Source organism: Alligator sinensis, unplaced genomic scaffold (genome assembly GCF_000455745.1).
Source record: "Alligator sinensis unplaced genomic scaffold, ASM45574v1 scaffold254_1, whole genome shotgun sequence".
Lineage (NCBI taxonomy): Eukaryota > Metazoa > Chordata > Crocodylia > Alligatoridae > Alligator > Alligator sinensis.
Genome location: NW_005841953.1, coordinates 2498080 through 2519069, shown reverse-complemented (window position 1 = coordinate 2519069; position 20990 = coordinate 2498080). Strand labels below are relative to the sequence as shown.

The 20990-nt window shown below is 39.7% G+C and overlaps 2 protein-coding genes across 9 annotated transcripts in view; one reads left to right on the top strand and one right to left on the bottom strand.

Annotated features, from left to right (window-relative positions):
- YAE1 (YAE1, ABCE1 maturation factor) overlaps positions 1-9001 on the top strand; it is a 72089-nt gene extending 63088 nt beyond the window's left edge. For 7 of the 8 annotated variants that reach the window (XM_025200047.1, XM_025200048.1, XM_014518432.2 and 4 more), the window contains 2 exons: positions 2039-2160; positions 5567-6299. In XM_025200047.1, coding sequence (XP_025055832.1) covers positions 2039-2160; positions 5567-5996 — 552 coding nt within the window. In that variant the 3' untranslated portion in view covers positions 5997-6299. Of the gene's footprint in view, positions 1-2038; positions 2161-5566; positions 6300-6328 lie in introns of those variants that run through there. The other variant, XM_025200046.1, reaches the window with a different exon arrangement.
- Positions 9002-9352: 351 nt separating this feature from the next.
- LOC102381382 (mediator of RNA polymerase II transcription subunit 1-like) overlaps positions 9353-20990 on the bottom strand; it is a 24674-nt gene continuing 13036 nt past the window's right edge. Inside the window, exons 7-18 of the mRNA XM_014518430.2 lie at positions 20307-20378; positions 20157-20231; positions 18682-18752; positions 17825-17890; positions 17079-17184; positions 16411-16452; positions 16184-16308; positions 15574-15686; positions 12775-12970; positions 12325-12420; positions 11694-11802; positions 9353-10556 (exon numbers count right to left, since the gene is read on the bottom strand). Of these exons, the coding sequence (XP_014373916.2) occupies positions 10202-10556; positions 11694-11802; positions 12325-12420; positions 12775-12970; positions 15574-15686; positions 16184-16308; positions 16411-16452; positions 17079-17184; positions 17825-17890; positions 18682-18752; positions 20157-20231; positions 20307-20378 (1426 nt within the window). The 3' untranslated portion in view covers positions 9353-10201. The remainder of the gene's footprint in view (positions 10557-11693; positions 11803-12324; positions 12421-12774; positions 12971-15573; positions 15687-16183; positions 16309-16410; positions 16453-17078; positions 17185-17824; positions 17891-18681; positions 18753-20156; positions 20232-20306; positions 20379-20990) is intronic.

The following is a 20990-nucleotide window of genomic DNA, read 5'->3' as shown; positions in this document are numbered from 1 at the left end:
GAAGGGGCTCTGCCCTGCCGCCGCTAGTCCAGCCAGGGGGGCGTGCAATGCAGGCGCAGCTTGCTCCAGGCAGAAGGCACTGGGAGCGGGGGCTATGCCCTCCCGCTGCTCGCCCAGCCGGGGCAGGGAGGCACAGGACGGTGCCACTGCACTGCCTCGGACAAGTGGTGTGCAGTGGCAGAAGCTGTTGCAGCCTCCCTGTGCCACCTGGACAAGCCGCAGCTTCACCCCACCATGCCCCGGCTGGGCAAGCAGCAACAGTGCATTGGGGTGGGCGTGTGGACCCGGATTGAGGAGGGGCCAGCGGCAGGGGCTGTGGGGAATTTTAGGGTTGCTGCAGCACCCCCCATAGCCCCTACTTCTCTGCGCTCTGTGGGGTGGGCGGAGCCAGGGCTGCACTCTGGACTGAGGCTGGGGCTAGGTGCCAGGAGCACTGCCCAGGCCCTACCTACCCCACAGAGTGCAGCCCAGCAGCAGACAGCTGGAGCTAGCCTCCTGGAGCGCAGCCCGGCCCAGCCTGCCCCACGCAGATCCAGGGGCACACGCCCACTCCCATGCCCTCCCAGACCAATGGTGTCCAGTGGCAGGAGACTCCCGCCCCCTTACCCTGGCTGGACAGCTTGTCCCAGTCCCAATCCCTCCCTCGCTGTGGGGGTGTTGATATGCCCCCCACCCCATACCCCTTTCCTCCCCCCTCTGCCCATCACAACAGACTTACCAGCTGGAAGCAGCTGTGTCCAGTGTGGTAGAGGACTGCTGCCTGTTTACTCTCCGAATTGGCGCCGAATTGATTCAGAGGCTTCCGATTCAATTTGGACCTTTTAATGGTGTCCTGATTCAATTTGGAGATTTGGCCGCCAAATCAGGCCAGATCTCCTCCGAATCAAATTGGCTACCGCAGTTTCACACAGCCTTATTAAAGATCACGATGGTTCAGTTTCTTCTGAGTGACTTGAAAACTGAACAGAATTAATGAAATGATGCCAAGTGGAACATATTTGAGATTCTTTTATTAAGAGACTGTCTGAGTGTTCCTGAAAATCCAAAAATTTATAACCACAATCCTGAATGCTTAACTCTACCCCAGATTAAATATTCATACACATTCACTATTCAGTTACAGTTTATAATGATGGACTCTTGCTGCATAATTGTACGTAAATCTATTCCTGCAAATACTCATGGGCTTTCTGCTTACAAATTCCAGTGCATCAACAGACACACACATGCTTAGTGGCAAAAATAAGCAAAATCAGTCATGTGATCATTCACCTTTTTGATAGGGAACACTGTCATAGCAGAATTGTTGCTAAATATCTGCTGCATTCTGTCTTTAAAAAGGTGGGAACTGAGAGGTGTGGTGGGCTTGAAAAGTCTTCTAACCTCAATTTGTAGCTTTGCCACTGACCTTCTTTGTGGCCTTGGGCAAGTAACTTAATCTCACTCTCTCATCTACTTTTATAAAATAATAGACATCTCTCTCACAAGGGTTGTGTATATTGACAATTAATTTATATAGTAAACTGAAAATGTAAAAGGTTAAGTGTTGTAAAATGCTGATTCATAAAGAAGTTGTTTCATGAAGGTGTTAGACACTGGTAATTGAGAGACAAGGACCACCCTTTACTATTTTTTTTTAAGCATAACATGCTGTTGACATCAATGACAGGTCATACCCGTAGCAACCAATATATAATAATTTAGCTATTTTGCCTGTCTCTAATCAATCTACTATAGCATAAACAAGCAGATGTGAAGTATGCTAACACTGTTTCCTGATCTCACTGTCTCTGATTCTGGCAAGAGGCTATCCACACCACCAGCTTTGTGACTCATTCTTATGACAATCCAAAACTTTTCCTGGAATCTCTCTTTTCTACTTGGCAAGAATTGCATACATCTAGCCAAATTAGAAAGCTAACTTCTGAAAAACCAAATGCTTCTTATGCTTGTGCTTTCACAGTGCTTGTAAAATACTTGACTTGGGAGTTGTAATTCTTCCCACGAGTAACTTCCTTTCTTGTCACCTGCCTTACAGGAAGGCTACAGAGATGGAGTTGAGGCTGGAAAAGAACGTGCACTCCAGCAGGGCTTCAATCAGGGATACAGAGAAGGGGCCAAGATGATGAGGACCTGTGGCCAGTTCAAAGGGATTCTAAAGTAAGTTTTGAGACCATGATCTCTTTTTGAAATTCTAGCTGTACTATTATTCCAGTTCTAAGTGGTTTGGCGCTTGGGTCAGTGAAAGACAGAAGTGCTTAAAAGTTGGGCAGCACAACCTGAGAGAAATCTAGACTTCTGTGCTGGGCATCTAGGTGCTCCCTATACAATGCATGTAGAGACGTTGGCATCTCAGAATGTGATCCAAAACGGCCAGCATGCTCCAGCTGTCTAGAGGTAGCAAAGAAGAGACACTGAAGACAGGGAGAAAATCTAAAATCCCACCTTTTGGGGTTAGGTCAGAACTGCAGGGAGGCTTTGCCATTCACTTGGGATCCATAGTTGGTATACTTTCCTAAAAAAAAAACCCCAGGTGTCTATATTTTTTCCTTTCCATAAACTGAGTGGTGATGGTGCCTATGCTCATCACACTGTGTAATGTCCTATTGGACAGAGCACTTGCCCAGGAAGCAGGAGTTCTAGGTCCAAACCCACATCTTCCATCTCTAATAATCAGGCTTCAAACTTTTTTGGGTGGTGGATTTTCTCCCTAGTCCTGTTGAAGCTGTTCCATTGTGCACAAGAGAGTTACCGGGCCTAAGTGGGAGGAAGCATGACTCTGCATCCAAGCAGTTAGAGCACTCACTTGGGAAGGAGGACCCTAAGTTTCTGGTCCATGCTTCAGGAACTTATATTTTTGCTTTAAACAAACATTGGTTAATATAGAATTAATCCTTGGAGCAGACACTAGGAATTAAAACTATCTTACCATGCTGGAGAGATCCCTAACCACTAATTACAGTCTTTTTCCACTTTGAAGTTGAGGGGGCATGGCCTGCTATAGAATCTAGAGTCTCTCTGCCTTACTGGGCATGGCTTTTGGGAGTAAGCTTGTCTCACTGCCAGCACCCCTGGACTCGCTCTCCTGGACCTCTTGCCACTGTCACTGGACCCTGTGTTGACACTAGTCCCTAAACCACTGCAGCAGCCCTCATGCACCTGTAGTCCAGATCCAACCCAGGACCACAGGGGAGTTTGACATCTCTGCCCAAGATGCCTGAATTTCTGTCACTGAGTATACAAAGTATTGTTGAACTGTTGATACCACAGCTAGCAAGGCCTTTCTCAAAATGAAGCCACAGAGTAACATTTTAAAAGTACTAATCAATCTACTATAGCATAAACAAGCAGATGTGAAGTATGCTAACACTGTTTCCTGATCTCACTGTCTCTGATTCTGGCAAGAGGCTATCCACACCACCAGCTTTGTGACTCATTCTTATGACAATCCAAAACTTTTCCTGGAATCTCTCTTTTCTACTTGGCAAGAATTGCATACATCTAGCCAAATTAGAAAGCTAACTTCTGAAAAACCAAATGCTTCTTATGCTTGTGCTTTCACAGTGCTTGTAAAATACTTGACTTGGGAGTTGTAATTCTTCCCACGAGTAACTTCCTTTCTTGTCACCTGCCTTACAGGAAGGCTACAGAGATGGAGTTGAGGCTGGAAAAGAACGTGCACTCCAGCAGGGCTTCAATCAGGGATACAGAGAAGGGGCCAAGATGATGAGGACCTGTGGCCAGTTCAAAGGGATTCTAAAGTAAGTTTTGAGACCATGATCTCTTTTTGAAATTCTAGCTGTACTATTATTCCAGTTCTAAGTGGTTTGGCGCTTGGGTCAGTGAAAGACAGAAGTGCTTAAAAGTTGGGCAGCACAACCTGAGAGAAATCTAGACTTCTGTGCTGGGCATCTAGGTGCTCCCTATACAATGCATGTAGAGACGTTGGCATCTCAGAATGTGATCCAAAACGGCCAGCATGCTCCAGCTGTCTAGAGGTAGCAAAGAAGAGACACTGAAGACAGGGAGAAAATCTAAAATCCCACCTTTTGGGGTTAGGTCAGAACTGCAGGGAGGCTTTGCCATTCACTTGGGATCCATAGTTGGTATACTTTCCTAAAAAAAAAACCCCAGGTGTCTATATTTTTTCCTTTCCATAAACTGAGTGGTGATGGTGCCTATGCTCATCACACTGTGTAATGTCCTATTGGACAGAGCACTTGCCCAGGAAGCAGGAGTTCTAGGTCCAAACCCACATCTTCCATCTCTAATAATCAGGCTTCAAACTTTTTTGGGTGGTGGATTTTCTCCCTAGTCCTGTTGAAGCTGTTCCATTGTGCACAAGAGAGTTACCGGGCCTAAGTGGGAGGAAGCATGACTCTGCATCCAAGCAGTTAGAGCACTCACTTGGGAAGGAGGACCCTAAGTTTCTGGTCCATGCTTCAGGAACTTATATTTTTGCTTTAAACAAACATTGGTTAATATAGAATTAATCCTTGGAGCAGACACTAGGAATTAAAACTATCTTACCATGCTGGAGAGATCCCTAACCACTAATTACAGTCTTTTTCCACTTTGAAGTTGAGGGGGCATGGCCTGCTATAGAATCTAGAGTCTCTCTGCCTTACTGGGCATGGCTTTTGGGAGTAAGCTTGTCTCACTGCCAGCACCCCTGGACTCGCTCTCCTGGACCTCTTGCCACTGTCACTGGACCCTGTGTTGACACTAGTCCCTAAACCACTGCAGCAGCCCTCATGCACCTGTAGTCCAGATCCAACCCAGGACCACAGGGGAGTTTGACATCTCTGCCCAAGATGCCTGAATTTCTGTCACTGAGTATACAAAGTATTGTTGAACTGTTGATACCACAGCTAGCAAGGCCTTTCTCAAAATGAAGCCACAGAGTAACATTTTAAAAGTAGGTGTTTTCCTTCTTATTCTGACAGGGGCTTCAAAGGGAAAGGAGAATATTTGATCTCTCCTCACCTGTGAAAGACCCAGGTTCAAGTTCCTGCTTGACCTGACTAGAATAAGATTTTAAACCTCAGTTTCCCACAGTCTAGGTACTCCACCTGCTGTCCTAGTGTAAGTTTCTGGCTCCTATAAATGGAGCAAATAAGACTCAACCAGCCCCAAATGCCCAGTAGCCTGGTGTTTATAGAGACCCATGTTCTTGTACAAGAAAGTGTTCTGATTGCTGAGACCTTAGCTATTCTGGCCCATCTCTATTTTTGTGGGCAGGGAAATTAGGTTTAGGCACACAACTCCAGGTTGAAATGTAAAGCCAAGCTTCCCTGCAGACACAGATGCCTACCTACCTAAAATGTGGCAATTCTAAACAGTCCATCTCTAGTTAACATGATCTTAGTTGTTTAGTGAATTATAATTTGAATCTACCACTTTGGATGGATAGTCAACTCCACCAGTTGAACTTTCCCAAAAATCCATGTGAACAAGGTGCCCACAGATATGGTCTGAGTTTAACTTGTCTTGTCATCTGTTCACACATCCTCAAGGAAGCATGCAGGCTACTTGCTCATCTTTGTTTTGTTTTTCTTCTCTACAGTGCTCTCTTATCTTGGTGTCACCTTAACGGACATGATTCTGCTCTGCTGAGCAAGATAAATGATCTCCTGGATGCAGTTGGCAAATATGAAGAGCATGTGCTGAAGTGTCTGAATTCTGTCCATCCACAGCCCCACCTTGGGGAGTTACTGGATTCAGTTCAGGATATGGACCTTAGCTGTACAATCCCAGCTGAGGAAGAGTTTAATGGAACTAAATCTGAAAGACCCTGTGGAAGTGGTGCCACGTTCAGTGAGAGCTGTTTCAGGAGTAACGGTGAGGCTGACTCTGTGCAGTCTGAGAACTGTCAGACAAAAAAACATGGAGATTCAGAAAGTCCAACCCTTGCTTGGATTAAAGAACAGACTGTTTGCTTAATACAGCAACTAGGCTTGTCATGGGATATATTACAGCTTATCCAGCAGCTTTAAAATTAACTTCTGTGGGTTTCTCTTTGGTAACATTCATAAAACAACAATGGTAGAATTGCATTTTGTTTATAAATAAGACATAGGATGTCAGCTAAATTACTTATTTGATGTTGCCAATAAAACAATGTCTATTTTATAATGCTCCGTCATACCTCTGCTCTTGGCAAAAAATGTTGCTTCCCTATGTAAACTTAACATACATAGGTGAATATGACAGAAGCACAGTTGCATAGCAATTTAGTAGTACCTCTGTAGCAATACTGTTGTGTGACTGATGCTTTGTGGGGAATCTAACATTCTACTCTGACTTGTCCTTTATCATTGTTTTTCAGAAAAGAAATTAGACTCATCCTTAAATAGTTGCTCCAATGGTACTGAAAATGAATATAAGCATTGACTTTTTTCTCTTTTTAGTCTGTATGTAGAGTTCCTAATAGCAAATGGGAACTGCACATGCCGAACATGCTCCTTGGCAGACTGACATTGCTCCAGCTTATTGGTTAAGAAGAGAACAATAAGCTACATTTTTCAAGTACTCAGAATCTCTGGTGTATCTCGTAGTATCACTTCCTCTGGTAAAGTGGCTGTGCAAAGAACAAATCTTTTCCTCAAGCAAGTGTTTAGCACACAAAATGCTTCCCATTAGAGTTTCACTAATGTATAAATAAGACTTCATTTAAAGTGAACAGGCTTCTTGTTAATGTTAAGCTGTAGCATACTTGGGCATAATTCCTCCTCAAACAGTTAAGGTGTCTTGTACAATTCAAAAGCTGTGCCTTGGTCTCTTGCCAAGAGCTGTCCTCAGATGACCTAGCTGTAGATGGGTATATAGTCATTTTGACTGGGAAGTAAAAGGTAGATGGGCATGATGCTAACCACCTTACCCTATTATGTGTCATTGGCTACAAGAGCAGGCATGCTTTAATTATGCTAGTGCCATGAGCAGCTAAACAGGGGAAGACATTTGGCCCTTAACCTTTAGTAGTAATGTGTGTTCACCAAAGGGTTAAAAGGATTTCTGCCAGTGTCCTCCAGCACCATGCAGGTGGCTACATGCATATTTGGCTAATCCATTAATGACTCAAAATGTAGCACAACTACTCTGCTGAAGAAGCAGGGATTCAAAGAAGGGTGTCAGCTTTCCTCAGAGGCAGAGAGAGGAGGATGGTGTGGTTAGCTGAGGCACTAAGAGGCGTATAGCCACTGCAAAATCACTGTAGTATGACCTATGCTTAGGCACAGTAGCCTCTAGTCCCCTTTTGGGTGTGAACAGATGTAACATTTGAAGCCCTTCAGATGCCTTTGAAGCACTTCTGAGGGCAAGTGGGATAGACATGCATACCCTTTAAGCATTCCAAAAATAGCCCTGAAGGCAACAGGTATTAACTAGAAGCCATGGACAACAGGGGCCACCAGATTGCTGATGGGAAGCCGATTGCCGACTCGGATGGGAGGGAGATCCCAGCAGGTGATTGCCAAGCCAGCGGCAAAACTGGAAATGCACTTCTGCTGGTGCTTCCAGTTTCATGGCTAGCGCTTTCAGGTGGGGTGTGTGCATGACCTACATGTCGCCAGTGCTAGAGGCACTTCAAAATGAAGCCCTTCCTGTCACATATATATACTCTATAGTGTAGCAGGAGACCCCTGGGTCCTCCAGCATCCCACAGTGCTCTGCTCTTGCCCCTCAGCATGTGGAGAGAGTGGAGAGGAGATCAGGACACTGAGCTCTCCTGAAGCCCACCAGAACTGGGATTAGTGATCTCCAGCCCCAACTCTCCTTATGCCTCGCTGCACCTGATCTCCTGGTTCTAGCAGAGGTAAGGGACCTCCAGTTTCCTGGGGTGTGGATGGAGTTGACAGGATTGAATAATGGTTCACTGACATTGGCCCTACTCTATTTCCCCCACACTTGGGAGGCAAAGAAGACCATAGGCCCTGGAAGAATGGGGGCTGCAGAGCTACAGCCCTCTGTTGTGGCCCCTGACTGGCAAGCATACCACTATTTTCAATATTTCAACTGAGGGGTGCAACACAGAAGCACAAATCCAACTGAAGCTGAAGTGCCCTATTTTTAAAGCATTTCGAACAATAGGCCTCTCCCTACGCATCTACCATACCAAGTGGGTGATATGGACCTTGCTTGTATTCCCCAGTTGCTAATCCTTATACAGTCAACTTCACATGATACACATCAGATAAGAGCATAATTTATGTAACTGCATAATGTGAGACAGATCTCGCTTGCCAGTTGCTTATGTTATAACAGACACTGCTTATAAACATATCGGTTAAGTATGTAAACTGCTTAAAGTGCGCAACATCTTTTGGTCCCACTGTCTACTTTGTAATGTAATTGTACTCTAACTATAATAATTGGAGTCAGAAATGGTAAACCAGAAACAGTTGTCAAAGAGCTGTTATTAGAAGCCTGCAACATGACAAAATAACAGCCCTTAAACTGACTAGCGCCCCTCCCTTTTGAAGCTACTAGTAGCAGCTCTGAAACTGCCTATTAAGAAACATTGAATATGATGAGACCTGACCAGTTTGGGGGTAGCTAATGCCATGGTACTGACAGCTGTTGAAATGGGTGCTTAATGAGCATGATTTATATTGAGCCTGTGTAAGTGCGTAACTTTTTTTCAGTCCTGGAGTTACGCACTTAAATAGTTGGTCTAATAAAAGATATCAAATTCACCCGAGGAACCTTCTCTGCACTTAAATAGTGTACATTGTATTCAAGTTTTGCAGATATACTAAAAATAACTGTGTAAGGTTCTTGCCGTTCTTGGAAATTTCAGAACTGTCAGCTGGGATTCAGATGGACAGAATCAGAGAATTTATTCTAACCTAGTTTTAACAGCTTAGTAAAAATTCTACCTCCTAATACCCGTTCTCCCTTCAAGTAGACTCCCTTGTCTAAAACTTCCTTCTTGACCACATCCATCACTTGTTTATGGTTTTCCTTTTAGTGTCTTTAGTTAAAGAGACTTTTACAACTATCTTCTATACATCACTCTCATAAACAGCCAAATGATTTTATGGCTTTTACTTTCACCTTCTCTATGATAAACTTCTAATACCTTCTGCTGATTTTTTGCTTATCTTTAACTGCAATTTCTTTGGGTTAGAAATATGTTCTCATTAGTTTGTGAAATTCCATGCACATGGAATTATCAGTCAATTTAATGACTGCAAATCAAGAATAACAAAAGGATGTCTTTTTTATTATTAGTTAGTACTACCTAATAAGTTGCTTGTAACTAATTTTCTTCTCTCAAAAAAAGTGCCTGTTTAGTGAAATGCCAAAATAAAATAATAATAGTTTACTTTAAAATCATGACTGAAAAACCTGCCACACAATTTTACCTTAACTTTATTTTCATAATAAATAGCAGTTTTACATTTTCAAGTTGAATATCAGGCTGATCATTCCTGCAGCATTTGGAAGCTTTGTAACTTGTAAATGTAATTATTTTCATTCACCTGTAATGATCACAGGCCCTATGCAGTTTGTCCTTTAATTTTTCATTTCCTCAGTTGGAGAAGCTTTTCGTTAACTACACAGTCACACTTCCATTTTTTAGGGAACTTAAAAAAAATGTGGAATTGTGCAATTATAAAGGATTTACTCTTGTTTACATGTATGTGCACAGTCATGTGCTTACCTAATATGGTTCACACAGAACATTAAAAAATAAAGATGGGGAGAAAGCTACTGTAAACAGAAGAATACAGTTGGTTTTTGTGTAGTTTGTTTATCAAAGTGAATACCTAAGGTTAAAGCAACAAAAAACTTTAGACACCATACATTAGTTCCCCGTCTTCTAAGAAATACCTGCTGCTGTTTAGCATTGACTAAAGTAAAGTTCTTAAAGTAAAATTAAACTTTCCAAATTTGTATTTAAATTCTCAAATTCTAGCATATTAACAGGGGGTTTTTTATTTAGAATATGAAAGCAGAAGAGATTTCATTCCAAGGCATTAAGCAAAAGAACTGACTGCTTCTGGGAAATTATCTGCTGGTTGTTCACTCTATAAAACAGTTGAGGTGGAATCATAACAGATTTACATTAGACAATATTTAGTACACTTATCCTGGGATTTCTTGTACATCACACTCAGCACTGGCTGTAGAGACACCTTGTTCTACATATTCAGATGAAGTCTGCAGGCTAGCTGTAGAAAGACTCTCTTCCATGCTGTCAGATGAAGCTTGCAGTATTTCTGCAGCCTGCCTGTCTACCTTCTATTCCATCAGATGAGTGTTGGCTGGCAGTAGAGCTGTTTTCTTCTATGATAGTGCTGGAGATCTGCAGGTTAGTAGTGGAGAAACTTTCTTTTATAGTAACAGTTAAGTTTTGCATATTTGTTACTGTGGCGTTGTGTGTGCTGGATGCAGACATATTTTCTTTGATATTATTACAGGATGCTGATTGCTCACAGGTAACTTCAGGATTTTGCTCACGGACAACCTCCATATTTTGTGTTCTACCATCTGCTTCTAGGTTGACAGCATTCTTGAAAATAGCTCTCATGACAAGAGGGACAGACAAGCAACTGAAGAGGAAGTGTTTAAAACTTTATCCACTACTACAATGCTTCATCATTCTCCAAGTTAACCCACTCTAAAAAAAAAAGTAGTTTAACAAATATAAAGTCTTTCCTGGGGAAAATGTTATCAGAGTGCCTGTCACATTCTAACATAGAGCAGTTTTGGCCTCTTATTTGGCTGAGTGCTTTCCTACAGAAACTTTAACAACAGAAGCTAGAGGTATACTCAATCAGACAGTATCTAGGTATGTGGATTCTTATGTTCTTGATGCTAAGCACTACATGCAAATCCAAGTAAAATACATCTCATATCATTCAGTTTTGGATTTAGGATTTTACTTTAAAAATTGTCCACTTAACTTTTCATTAATTCTACAATTATAAAACGATACTGGAATTTACCCAAACACAGACTGTGCTGGCTTCATCAGTTTTTACTATTTCCTCCATTAAGCTAGATATAAAACTATTGATTCAAGCCTATCCAGCCTAAATTCTTCTTACTACTATATCACCAAATAGCTGTTTATTGACCTAGTTGAAGTGAATTTATGATCTCCATGTTTTTCTTAGTACATACATGTCCATGCTATAGCCTGCATTGGGAACCCAAGGACTGACTAGACATAGGACACTGAACTCTCTTACTTCCTGAAGGTGGTCCCCCAGAAAGGTAGGTGGTACTCATTGACAAGCCCAACAAAAAACCTTGCATTGAAGCCGTCAGTGCAGTGTCTGCTGGGTGAATAACAGGGCCAGAAGACCTAGCCCCTTTCATGAAAGTACCTTTTGAAAAGAGAGTCTCTTAATCATTAATATTTTTTTTTCCCCACTTCCTACTGGAAGGACTTTATAGTGACAGACAAGAAATCTATAAGTAAATATTGCTATAAATCAAATATGTTTAAGGAAGACTCTGACACCCTTTCAATAAAAAGGACTAAAATATTCTTAAGATAGTCTTAGCTCTATCTATCTGTTTTCCTCCTTGTGCTTTCACTTTAAATAGACGTATGTTTTACACAGATGAATTTTTGCATATTACTGTGTACTTTACTATTAATGGAAATATTTTTTATGAACAAGCATTTCAAAATTGGTGCCAAGCATTTTATTTTAAAACAATGCAACTTGAACACCTACCGCTCCACAACTCTTGTGATGAAGTCATTGCTGCAATTTAAAGTCGCATCTTGAGGATTTATATGAAGACTGCATTTGATTTCTTTGCAGCTCAAGACATTGATTACCACTGACCAAGAAAAAAATATGCCAACATTATTTGAAAAATGTCTATATCCATGATCAATTAATAATTCCTTTCAGTTCTAATATGCAACTTAAACTGTTGAACATTTTTAGCACTTATTTGTTACTATGCCAAAAAACTAATGCGTTTAAAATACCATGGCTGCAGTCCCTAATCCTTCTGATTTAAGTGTGGCCTCATCAGGGTACAGGAATCTGCTCATGTTCACCGTATTAAAGAAACAAGTCCATTTAGATGGACCTATGGCTTAACCCAGTACATGGCAATTCTTATGTTCTTAAGAAAACCTTAGTTTTTGTCTGTATTTTTTTTTTGTTTTAAGCTGTAGATGTAATATTTTTTGCCACATGTTATTTACACACAGAAACATAATCCTTATGAACAGCATTAGGTTTTAGAAAGTCACTATAGGTCTTCAAAGTTAGTATGTGGTATATGCTCACTACTGAATCTCCTGTTCTGAAACTGGGGGGAAGATAGCAATATAGAATAATCTATACATACCACAAGCTAAATTCACTCCTACAGGATGCTGGAATGAGATGGAAAAGCTGGTATCTTTTACCGGAGACACTTCAAAATAAAGTAGCTCTGAATAATCTGTAAATGAAATAACTAAGTTTATTAAACTTAGTCCATGTAAGTAAATTGTAGAGTAGTTCTAAACATTGGCAACTCCATCTTAATAGGTTTTACTGTAGTTTGCGCCTCTGAGGATTACGTAATGTGTCTAAAACTTAAGAATGTTACTTTAACATCTGTAACATACAGGGAGAGATTTACACAAAAATTAAGTATTCTGATCATTTAGAAACCAAGTCTTTTCAGGCACACTGTTGTAAAGGCTTCAGAAAAGGAAGCTGTAGGAGTGGTGACATACAACTTGCAAACAAATATAATTAGTTAAAACAGCATTACAGAGAAATATACTGTTCTTCCAGACATACCAGTTACCTTTGTTTATACTGTTCTCAGAGACACAGCTGCTAATAAGGGTGTTATAAACCATCTGATGCCGAAGAATATCTATTATAGCAGGCATGAACTTTGGATGGGTGAATGGAATTTTACTGACCAATGCTCCTGTGATCCCTGATTTTTCTGTGCCTTTATTTATGAAATAACTGTGCTTCGGACAATCTGGAAGAGACTAACAAAAAAAAAAGTATGCTTATTTTGTGAAGAATTAAAATGCGATGGCAAATCCTGATAATATCAGAATATTACATGGGACCTGATTCTAAAATAAATTTTACACAACATGTACTTGCCAAATTTGTCAAGCCTGTCTGCAACTCAACAAAATATCACTGAGGAAAAAAAAAAAAAAGAGATCACCTGAGACCATACTTCTTTCCCACAAAATATCTTACAACCTTGGGGAACATGCACCAGTTACAAGCCAATAAAGTATGAATTCTAGTTGTAGCTGTTGCACTGGTTGATGTTAAGAGTCCAAAAGGTCACAGAAATATAAATAACCAAGGCCTTTTAGCTTAGGAAAGGCAATTACAGTATCATTTAGCCACTCTGCAGATAAGGTAATAAAGGATAGGGGTAGAGCTGAGAACAAAACCCATATCTCATTCATTTCGCCATGTTCTCTACTGCAAGGAATAGGTTTGGCTGTTGTCTCTTGACTGTAGTTATACCTGACACATGGAAGATATCAATTTTTAGCTGATTTTTAAAATGAAATCCTTATAAATTTTAAAAAGAGGAAGCAAATTTTATCACCTGAAACCCTGCTTTGTTCAAGGTAATTTGTATTATCACAGAGCCCAGAGATACCTCACCACATAAGAAATTCCTGTCCAGAAGAGCATTCTGTCTTTTTACTCTTCTGTGAAATATGAATCATAATAACCAGAAGGAAATATGATTACATCCTGCTTGCCACCAAACAACTTGAAGTATACAGACTACTCCAACCTCTGACCTAATTTGCATAAAATGAACTGTGCCAAACAGGAGATTTTACCACACCTTCAACTTCCCTATGAAATATGAACTTTCATTTCTACCGAGGAAAACTTTTACAGTCTTTTCTCCTATGCCTGAAGAATGGTGCTGGTGCCTGAAAGCTTGCAAATAAGGATTTTTTTTTTTTTTTTTTGCAAAAATCTAGTTGGTCTAATAAAAAGACATCACCTCTACCATGAGTTCTGATTCCTTCTCTCAGTCAGTCATTTCAGTATCCAACAGTGTAACACACTCTAGCATATCTTTATGTAACTCAGTAGTAGAAGTATGCACTGCAGTTACTCCTGTGGATGTGGGGGGGGTAGGTCTAAAGACAACAACAGCTGTTTCACCCTCCACCTACTCCTGTACCTAGTACAACAGTATTCATCAAAGCCAACTCATTGAGGGGAGAAATTACAAGTGCAACCCTTAATTGGTATGAGGTGCCTGGAGTAATTGCAACTCATTTGTATTATTTCATATAGTAAAAAACCTATGTATACAGAAGTGAAGTTAGCTACTGTTGTTTAAAAATTCTGGTTTTGATCTGTGTGAGCTATCCCTTTAAGAACAGGGCAGGATACTTAATTGAGAGGGTGTGTATTAAAGAGAGGGTATAAAATGAAGGAGATTTTGCCAGAGTCCACTAAATGAAAGACCCTGCCAGCCTAAGATCTAAGAAGGTAAGAACTTGAAAGGAAGCCTTAATTATTCTAGTTGTACAATTAGTTTAATGAGATGGATCTTCTCAGGACACTGCTAATGAGCTGTGGTCTTTCAGCTCTATGCAGTTTGGATATTCAGGCGCTCTTATGTAGAAAGACTAGGAATTGCAAGCTCCTATGTATTGCAACTACAGCTACCATACTGCAAACTGACCAACCTGCCCTGCACTGTTAGCCAGACTCAGTAAGAGCTTACGCAAGCTCAAAACACTGAATTATGTCTGTTACTTGTAGAGGAAGTGCCTTATTTTCCAGCTGTCTCTGCTATCAGGCTGAAGGTATGCTTCTCCCTTTCAAGCCTTACAGTGTTAGAGGTTACGATTATTTGTAACTAGGCAAGTTAATTACCGAGACTAAAGTACCACCAAAATACAAAAAGTAATGACAAATTGCCTTCAAATACTATTTGCCACATATCTTCAATAAACACCTTTTTAAAAAAGGTATCACACTGTATAATAAAAGTAACAAACTGAATTAAATTTTATTTTTTTCTGAATTTTGTTTTAATAAAGAATATAGCAACCAATTTACTGCTCTAGCTATCATATGGTAGAGAACATCACAATTGTTAGTACTTAAAATGGAGTGGCAGATACACTCTATGCTCAAAGATTGTTTTAGGTTCTTTTGGGGTGGGGGAGACGGGGCTTAAATAAAATCTCTTGAGAGACAAGCTATTTCCTACCTAGCTTCACACTAATTGCTCACAACCCCAGTTGAGAGATTAGTGAGAAGTTGGTGAACAAATTTAGCTGGTTAAATGCGTTTTGAAAAAAAACAATATTAACTTCAATAACCATATTCAATGCAATGTCTTGGTTTGAGCTGCATTTAATAATCTTTAAATATCTCAAAATAAAAAGATAGCGTGTTACATTCTAAATTTGTATGAATTCTCCCTCATGAGCGCTTGATTCCTGTTCGTATTTCTGGATATATACCTTGCTTACTGACAGAAAAAAAAAACATTTACTTAATCACATAAAAGCATACACTCTGAATAAGAACAACATGGACCTACATTACAAATAACCGGGGGGGGGAGCCAGAAAATACTTACCACAATAAAATAAGAATTATTTATGGAACAATCCTCCTTGTACTTCCCATTAAGGGTAAATTGAACAATCAATTCATAAAGAGGAGCTAGTGTCGGGGCAACAATGGGAATGCCTTTAAAAAAAAAAAATTTTTTTTTACTAATGTTTCTGAATTATTCTGTAGTCCATTATTAATACAATTGAAAACATTGATCCGTTTTGACATAGGCTCATCAAAATTAAAATAGCCAAGTGTTAATCCAGCCCCATCCTTTACATTATCATTGGGGCACTGAAGTGTAAATTACCCAAGTAACTCACCCAGTAATAGGGGATTGTTTTTAATTGAGATTGCCCAAGTTTAAACCTAGTGGAGTTTACCAATAAGCCCATCCCTCTACGTTCTCATTTCTCTACTTAAACCTGAAAAGTTCTTATTTATCCCTGCCTAATCGCATGAAAAATGTGGTAGTCAGACCTGAGCTGTTAAGAAAACGAAAGGATTTTCTCTTAGAGAAGTAGTATTCAGGTTTTCTACCTGTCCTGTAACATTAGAATGAGTAAGTGAAAAACAAACAAGCTATGAAGAGTTGTTAAAAATATTTAGTCTTACACATAATTAAAACATGCCTGTAAGCTTCTCTATCTTGTTAATACTGGATGAAGATATAGGGGAAGGCTGGTGAAACTTCAAGAAAAAGCAAGCTGGCAAATCCATGCCAAGTTCATCACTCAGTGTTAAAAAGACCGGCTTTCTGAAGAAAAGGATAGAAAGGAAGTTGTTACAGAAACAGAAGCAATGGCGACTATGTACAGTGCAAAATTAAGACACATCTAGTACATAATTCTATATGTACCTATTCTGGATAGGTTTTTCTTCCAACCTCAAAAGTCTTCCTCTAAAAAATGCAAGTAAAGATCAGATATCAAAGCAAGACCTGCATAAAAACTAACAGAGGGCCAGCGAGACCCAAGAACATGCAGAGCAGCATATAAAGATTCTTGCTTTATCTGTTTATTACGGTTCATTGAAGAAAAACTGTCCCTCAAGACTGACTTTTTATTGTGCCAGCAATCCGAGAGAAAACACCACTTTCCTAGAGGAAGTTTAAGCCAAGGACATGAAATATTACATACAACTCAACTATAATGAATTGTCATACATCTACCCTATTTCCATTTAAAAGTATGGACTTCAAGCAGGAATTACTAGATGAAGTTTTATAGCCTTTGTTATAAAGATGGCCAGACAAAATCATCACATTGGACCCTTCTGGCCTCAAAAAAATCTATGGTTGTATGCACCTCAGACATTTTACACTACATTTGGGGAAGCTGTCAAAGCCACAGATTATTCGGAGTACTCCAAAGAATATAATGCAATCAATAAATTATAGTTGCTCAAAAGCTTGCATCTCATATATAATCATAGAATCAATAGAAATTGTGTCAGAGGTGAATAATATAAGTGGACCTGCAAGTCACTGATGTGTTCAGAAGTGTCAATAGTGCCTCTGAATCTCACCCGTCTTCTGTCTGGGAATCCTCAATCAATGGAGAAATAGGAAGCTTGTGTGTTGTGTCTGAACCTCCAACAGTTACAAACAGCTTTGTTCCACATATATGTGAGCCTGAGGGAAAGGGAAAAGACTGTTTTGTGCCATTGTATTTATTTGCATATGACAGTGTAAATGACTATAGTATAGAACTTGTGAAATGTCAGGTTGAAATGTTTGGAGCCCTCTAGTCATCTACAGAGCTGGCACAACCCAGGCTGCTGCAGCATAAGCTTTCCTTCACCATTTGGTCCAAGACTGCTTTGACAACTGCCAGGTAGCATCAGCTGTGATAGTAGGTTTACAGGTTACAAAAATTAATTGCCAGCAGACAGACAGGTTCACCACAGTCCCATTGTATGACTTGATCACTGCTAGTTCAAATTCAAACCAATGTGGCAACCCAACAGCAGAAAAGTTCTCATTTCCTTATTCATCTTGTCCTTACACTAAAGCATTTCTTACTTATGAACACCTGAGATATACTTAAATAAAATCAAGGTTTTGCATTACTGCTAAGTTCACTTAGCAATTTTCTGCTAAAAAAATTGTCATTGAAAAAACAGTTACTTCATTTTCAGAATAAAGCTCTTATTAACTACAACTGATTCTTCTCAAATACTTGTAAAAACTATAATTTAGTCAGCGGGGGGAGCCAGGGGAAAGAGGAATACATTTAAACAGACAAAACAATTAATCATCATTTAAATTTTACCAGGGTTTAGTTCTTCTTCCAGAGCTTGATAGGGTGATATGTAAAATTCAATGTTCATAGGGGTTCCTAAAGTAGAAATAAAAATTACAGTTGGTTACTACAAAAATGTTACTTCCCCCAAGCAACAAAGGACTCCTTTTAAAAAGCAAACTACTGTGACACCTCTGCTTGAATTTGTACATTTTCCAAGTCACAATATTTGAGTTTTTAGCTCTCCGATGAATCAAGAATTGTTTAGAATTGGGCTATTTAAAATCTCTTGAAACATACATCATACTTCAACAGCCTTCTGTTCAAACTTAGCAGATCAGTAATAACTTTAAGTTTCCTGAAGTGACTCATCTCTTCTGGGAAAGGAAAGCTGTAATGCACAATCCAGGGCTATTCCCATGGAGCTGAGCAGCAGCTCAGTATAGCAAGAAAACATGCCAGAAGTACTCTTCAAAATGCATAGTCTTTCAAAAAACAGAACCTGCTGAGAGTTAAATCCTAGGGCTGCTGCCAATAGCCTAGCCTAAGTTGAAAGGTGCTACAACCCTTCAATTTGGTAACCCTTCTTTTTATAGACTAGCATCAACCTCTCTTTAGCAATTCTGGTGGGTGTCTTGCAGTTACTCCCAAAATGTGATTTCCCACCTGACCTCAATACTGGCAGTATTGCTTTTTGACTGGTGTGAAATCAGGCTGTTGAAGTCAGATCATTGAGGCCCAGACAGTTTTCCTGGGGTAGGAGCAAGGTGCATGTACAGAGCCTGGGAACACAGATGTTCAGTCAAACATGACTACACCAAATAAATATGCATGGTACTCAGTAATTAAGGATCTCAATTGTGAACTTTTTAACAAAAGTTGTTTACCTCCAGTTCTTGGGACAAGGTGTCCTACTTTTCCATGAAGTACTTCAGTAACTCTGTTGACATCCCGTGTGCTAATTTTATAAAACACACTGGTCAGTGGTTTTAGCGAAACAATGCTATTCAGGTCATTTTAAGCCTCAAACATTCTTTCTTCTCTTTGCACAGTGTTATTATGTTGCCTGCTGTCTGTAAGTAGGAACTTGCATGACTCTTACTGCTTAGGTTGCTAGTTAAAATTCTGTGATAGTCCCCACTTAAATAAGTATTTGTACTTGCTGCATGTTTAAAACTTGACGTGTTCTGAGCTTATATACCTTCTTTCACTGTCTAGGATATAAGGACTGTATTGGGATGACCAGTGCAAGGACAAGATGGGAGGCAGTATAACTGAGTGACCTGGATAAACTGGAACTCAAATGACTGTCACACCTTTCTCCAACTTCATCCCCTCTACAGGTGCAAGCAAAATAATGAGCTGCAAAACTTTAAAAGGCAGCTGAATTAAATCTACTCAGCTAAACAAATAGCTCGTTCATGAATTCACGATTAAGTCTGTCTGTGAATATCCTGAGCAGTTGTGACTAGTGAGGAACAGAGTATTTTAGTTTAAATAAAGAATGGTATTCTTATTAAGGGAACACCACACAAAAATAGGTTAACAATATGTTCCTGTACTACAGTGGAGCTCTGCTTGCTGAGGCTGTTTAATAGGCAAATCATCTGAAAGTCTTCCAACCCCTCTGCACCCCAACTCCTACTTCTTGGTTTGTTTGTTTGCTTGTTTTTATAAAAGGGCTAAAGCTGCCAACGGGTTTAAGGAGATCCACTGATGAATTGTCCCCTACCCGCTTTTAGTTTCACTGCTTAGAGAAAGATGTAGGCCTAGACCAGAACTTGGATAGAATATAAGGTCTCAACAACTACATTTTGCTTCTTCTGTAGGAAAACTTAGAAACTATCTATCTTTCTTCCATGTTAGTATATCCTGTCCATGTCTAATGGGTGTCCTTTCAACTGGCCAGTTCAAAGACAATTAAATAGAAGGCAAACACAGCCCATATTTTGTTTTCTACACCACCTGAAGAATTTTTTTTAAAACTCTCCTATCTAATTGTGTAATAGGACCACATAGGGTGGATTGCTATAGACATAGACCTTTCTGTCCAGCTGCTGGTAAGTTATACACCTGGACTGCAAGGATATCAACTTGTGAGACAACTTGCAGATCAGAAGATTTGCAATGCTACTACACTAACCACTGAGTTATTGCAAAGTTAGTGGAAATTAAACCACCTGAGGATCTAGCTATATGGCTTTCCTTATTTGACTAAACCCATGACAAAGATACCAAGCTTCCCATTGGGAGAAACCTCCGCATCTATCTACAATCCTCTGTATAATTATGTTAAACCAATGTAATAATTTCCAAGTCAAGTACTTTTTTAAAAAAATGCACCATGCAGTCTCAAAGTTACCTGTACAGAAGGGACATGGAACAGAGGTCTTTTTCCAGGGATTGCAAGGCTAGATACGCCTTAGCTTTCATATCACTGGGGAAAAGAACGTGGATTAAATAAATGGATCAACCACAAAGAAAAGCTAGTTACATTTAAAGGAAATACAACCTATTTCCTGGAATTTGGTACAGATTTGACAAGTCTTCTAGAATCTTTCCAAAGGCAGCATAGTCTTTCATTCTAAAGATAAAGAACAATTACTGCAGCCAAAATACAAAAGAAGATGAATTAAACATCATATAGCTTTCTATAGCATGTTGAGGACATTTCAAACAGTAACATGGACCTGATTATCAGATTTGGCATATCAAACACTGTTTTGAATATTTTCTTAGAAAAAGAGGAAGTATGAATTTTGGCACAGTTACACAAGTAATGCAGCTTAAGCAGACATCACTGGAATACACATTACTAAAAGCAATGCACATGCACCATTTTTGTATTTGACAGCTGGAAATGTAACGCATCAGCTTGGAATAGCATTTCTTAATGTTTCAATAAAGTTAGCCATATAGTATCACTTTGAGACTATGAACCCATACATAGTCTCTCTTATCAAAACATTAAGGTTTTCATTAATGTTACATCTCCTAGCAGCAATGTAAGAGACAAATCTTAAACATATTTCTATGAATAGGGAAATTAAAAAAAATACAAAAACAAACGGAGAATAAAGAACTTAACTCTGCGTGTTCTACATTCTTGCAGAAGGTTTATGTATTTCTCATAGACCAGTCAGAGGTTGCTCCAATCCAGGTAGGGTGCTGACAACAGCCTCACTCTGGCAGCCCT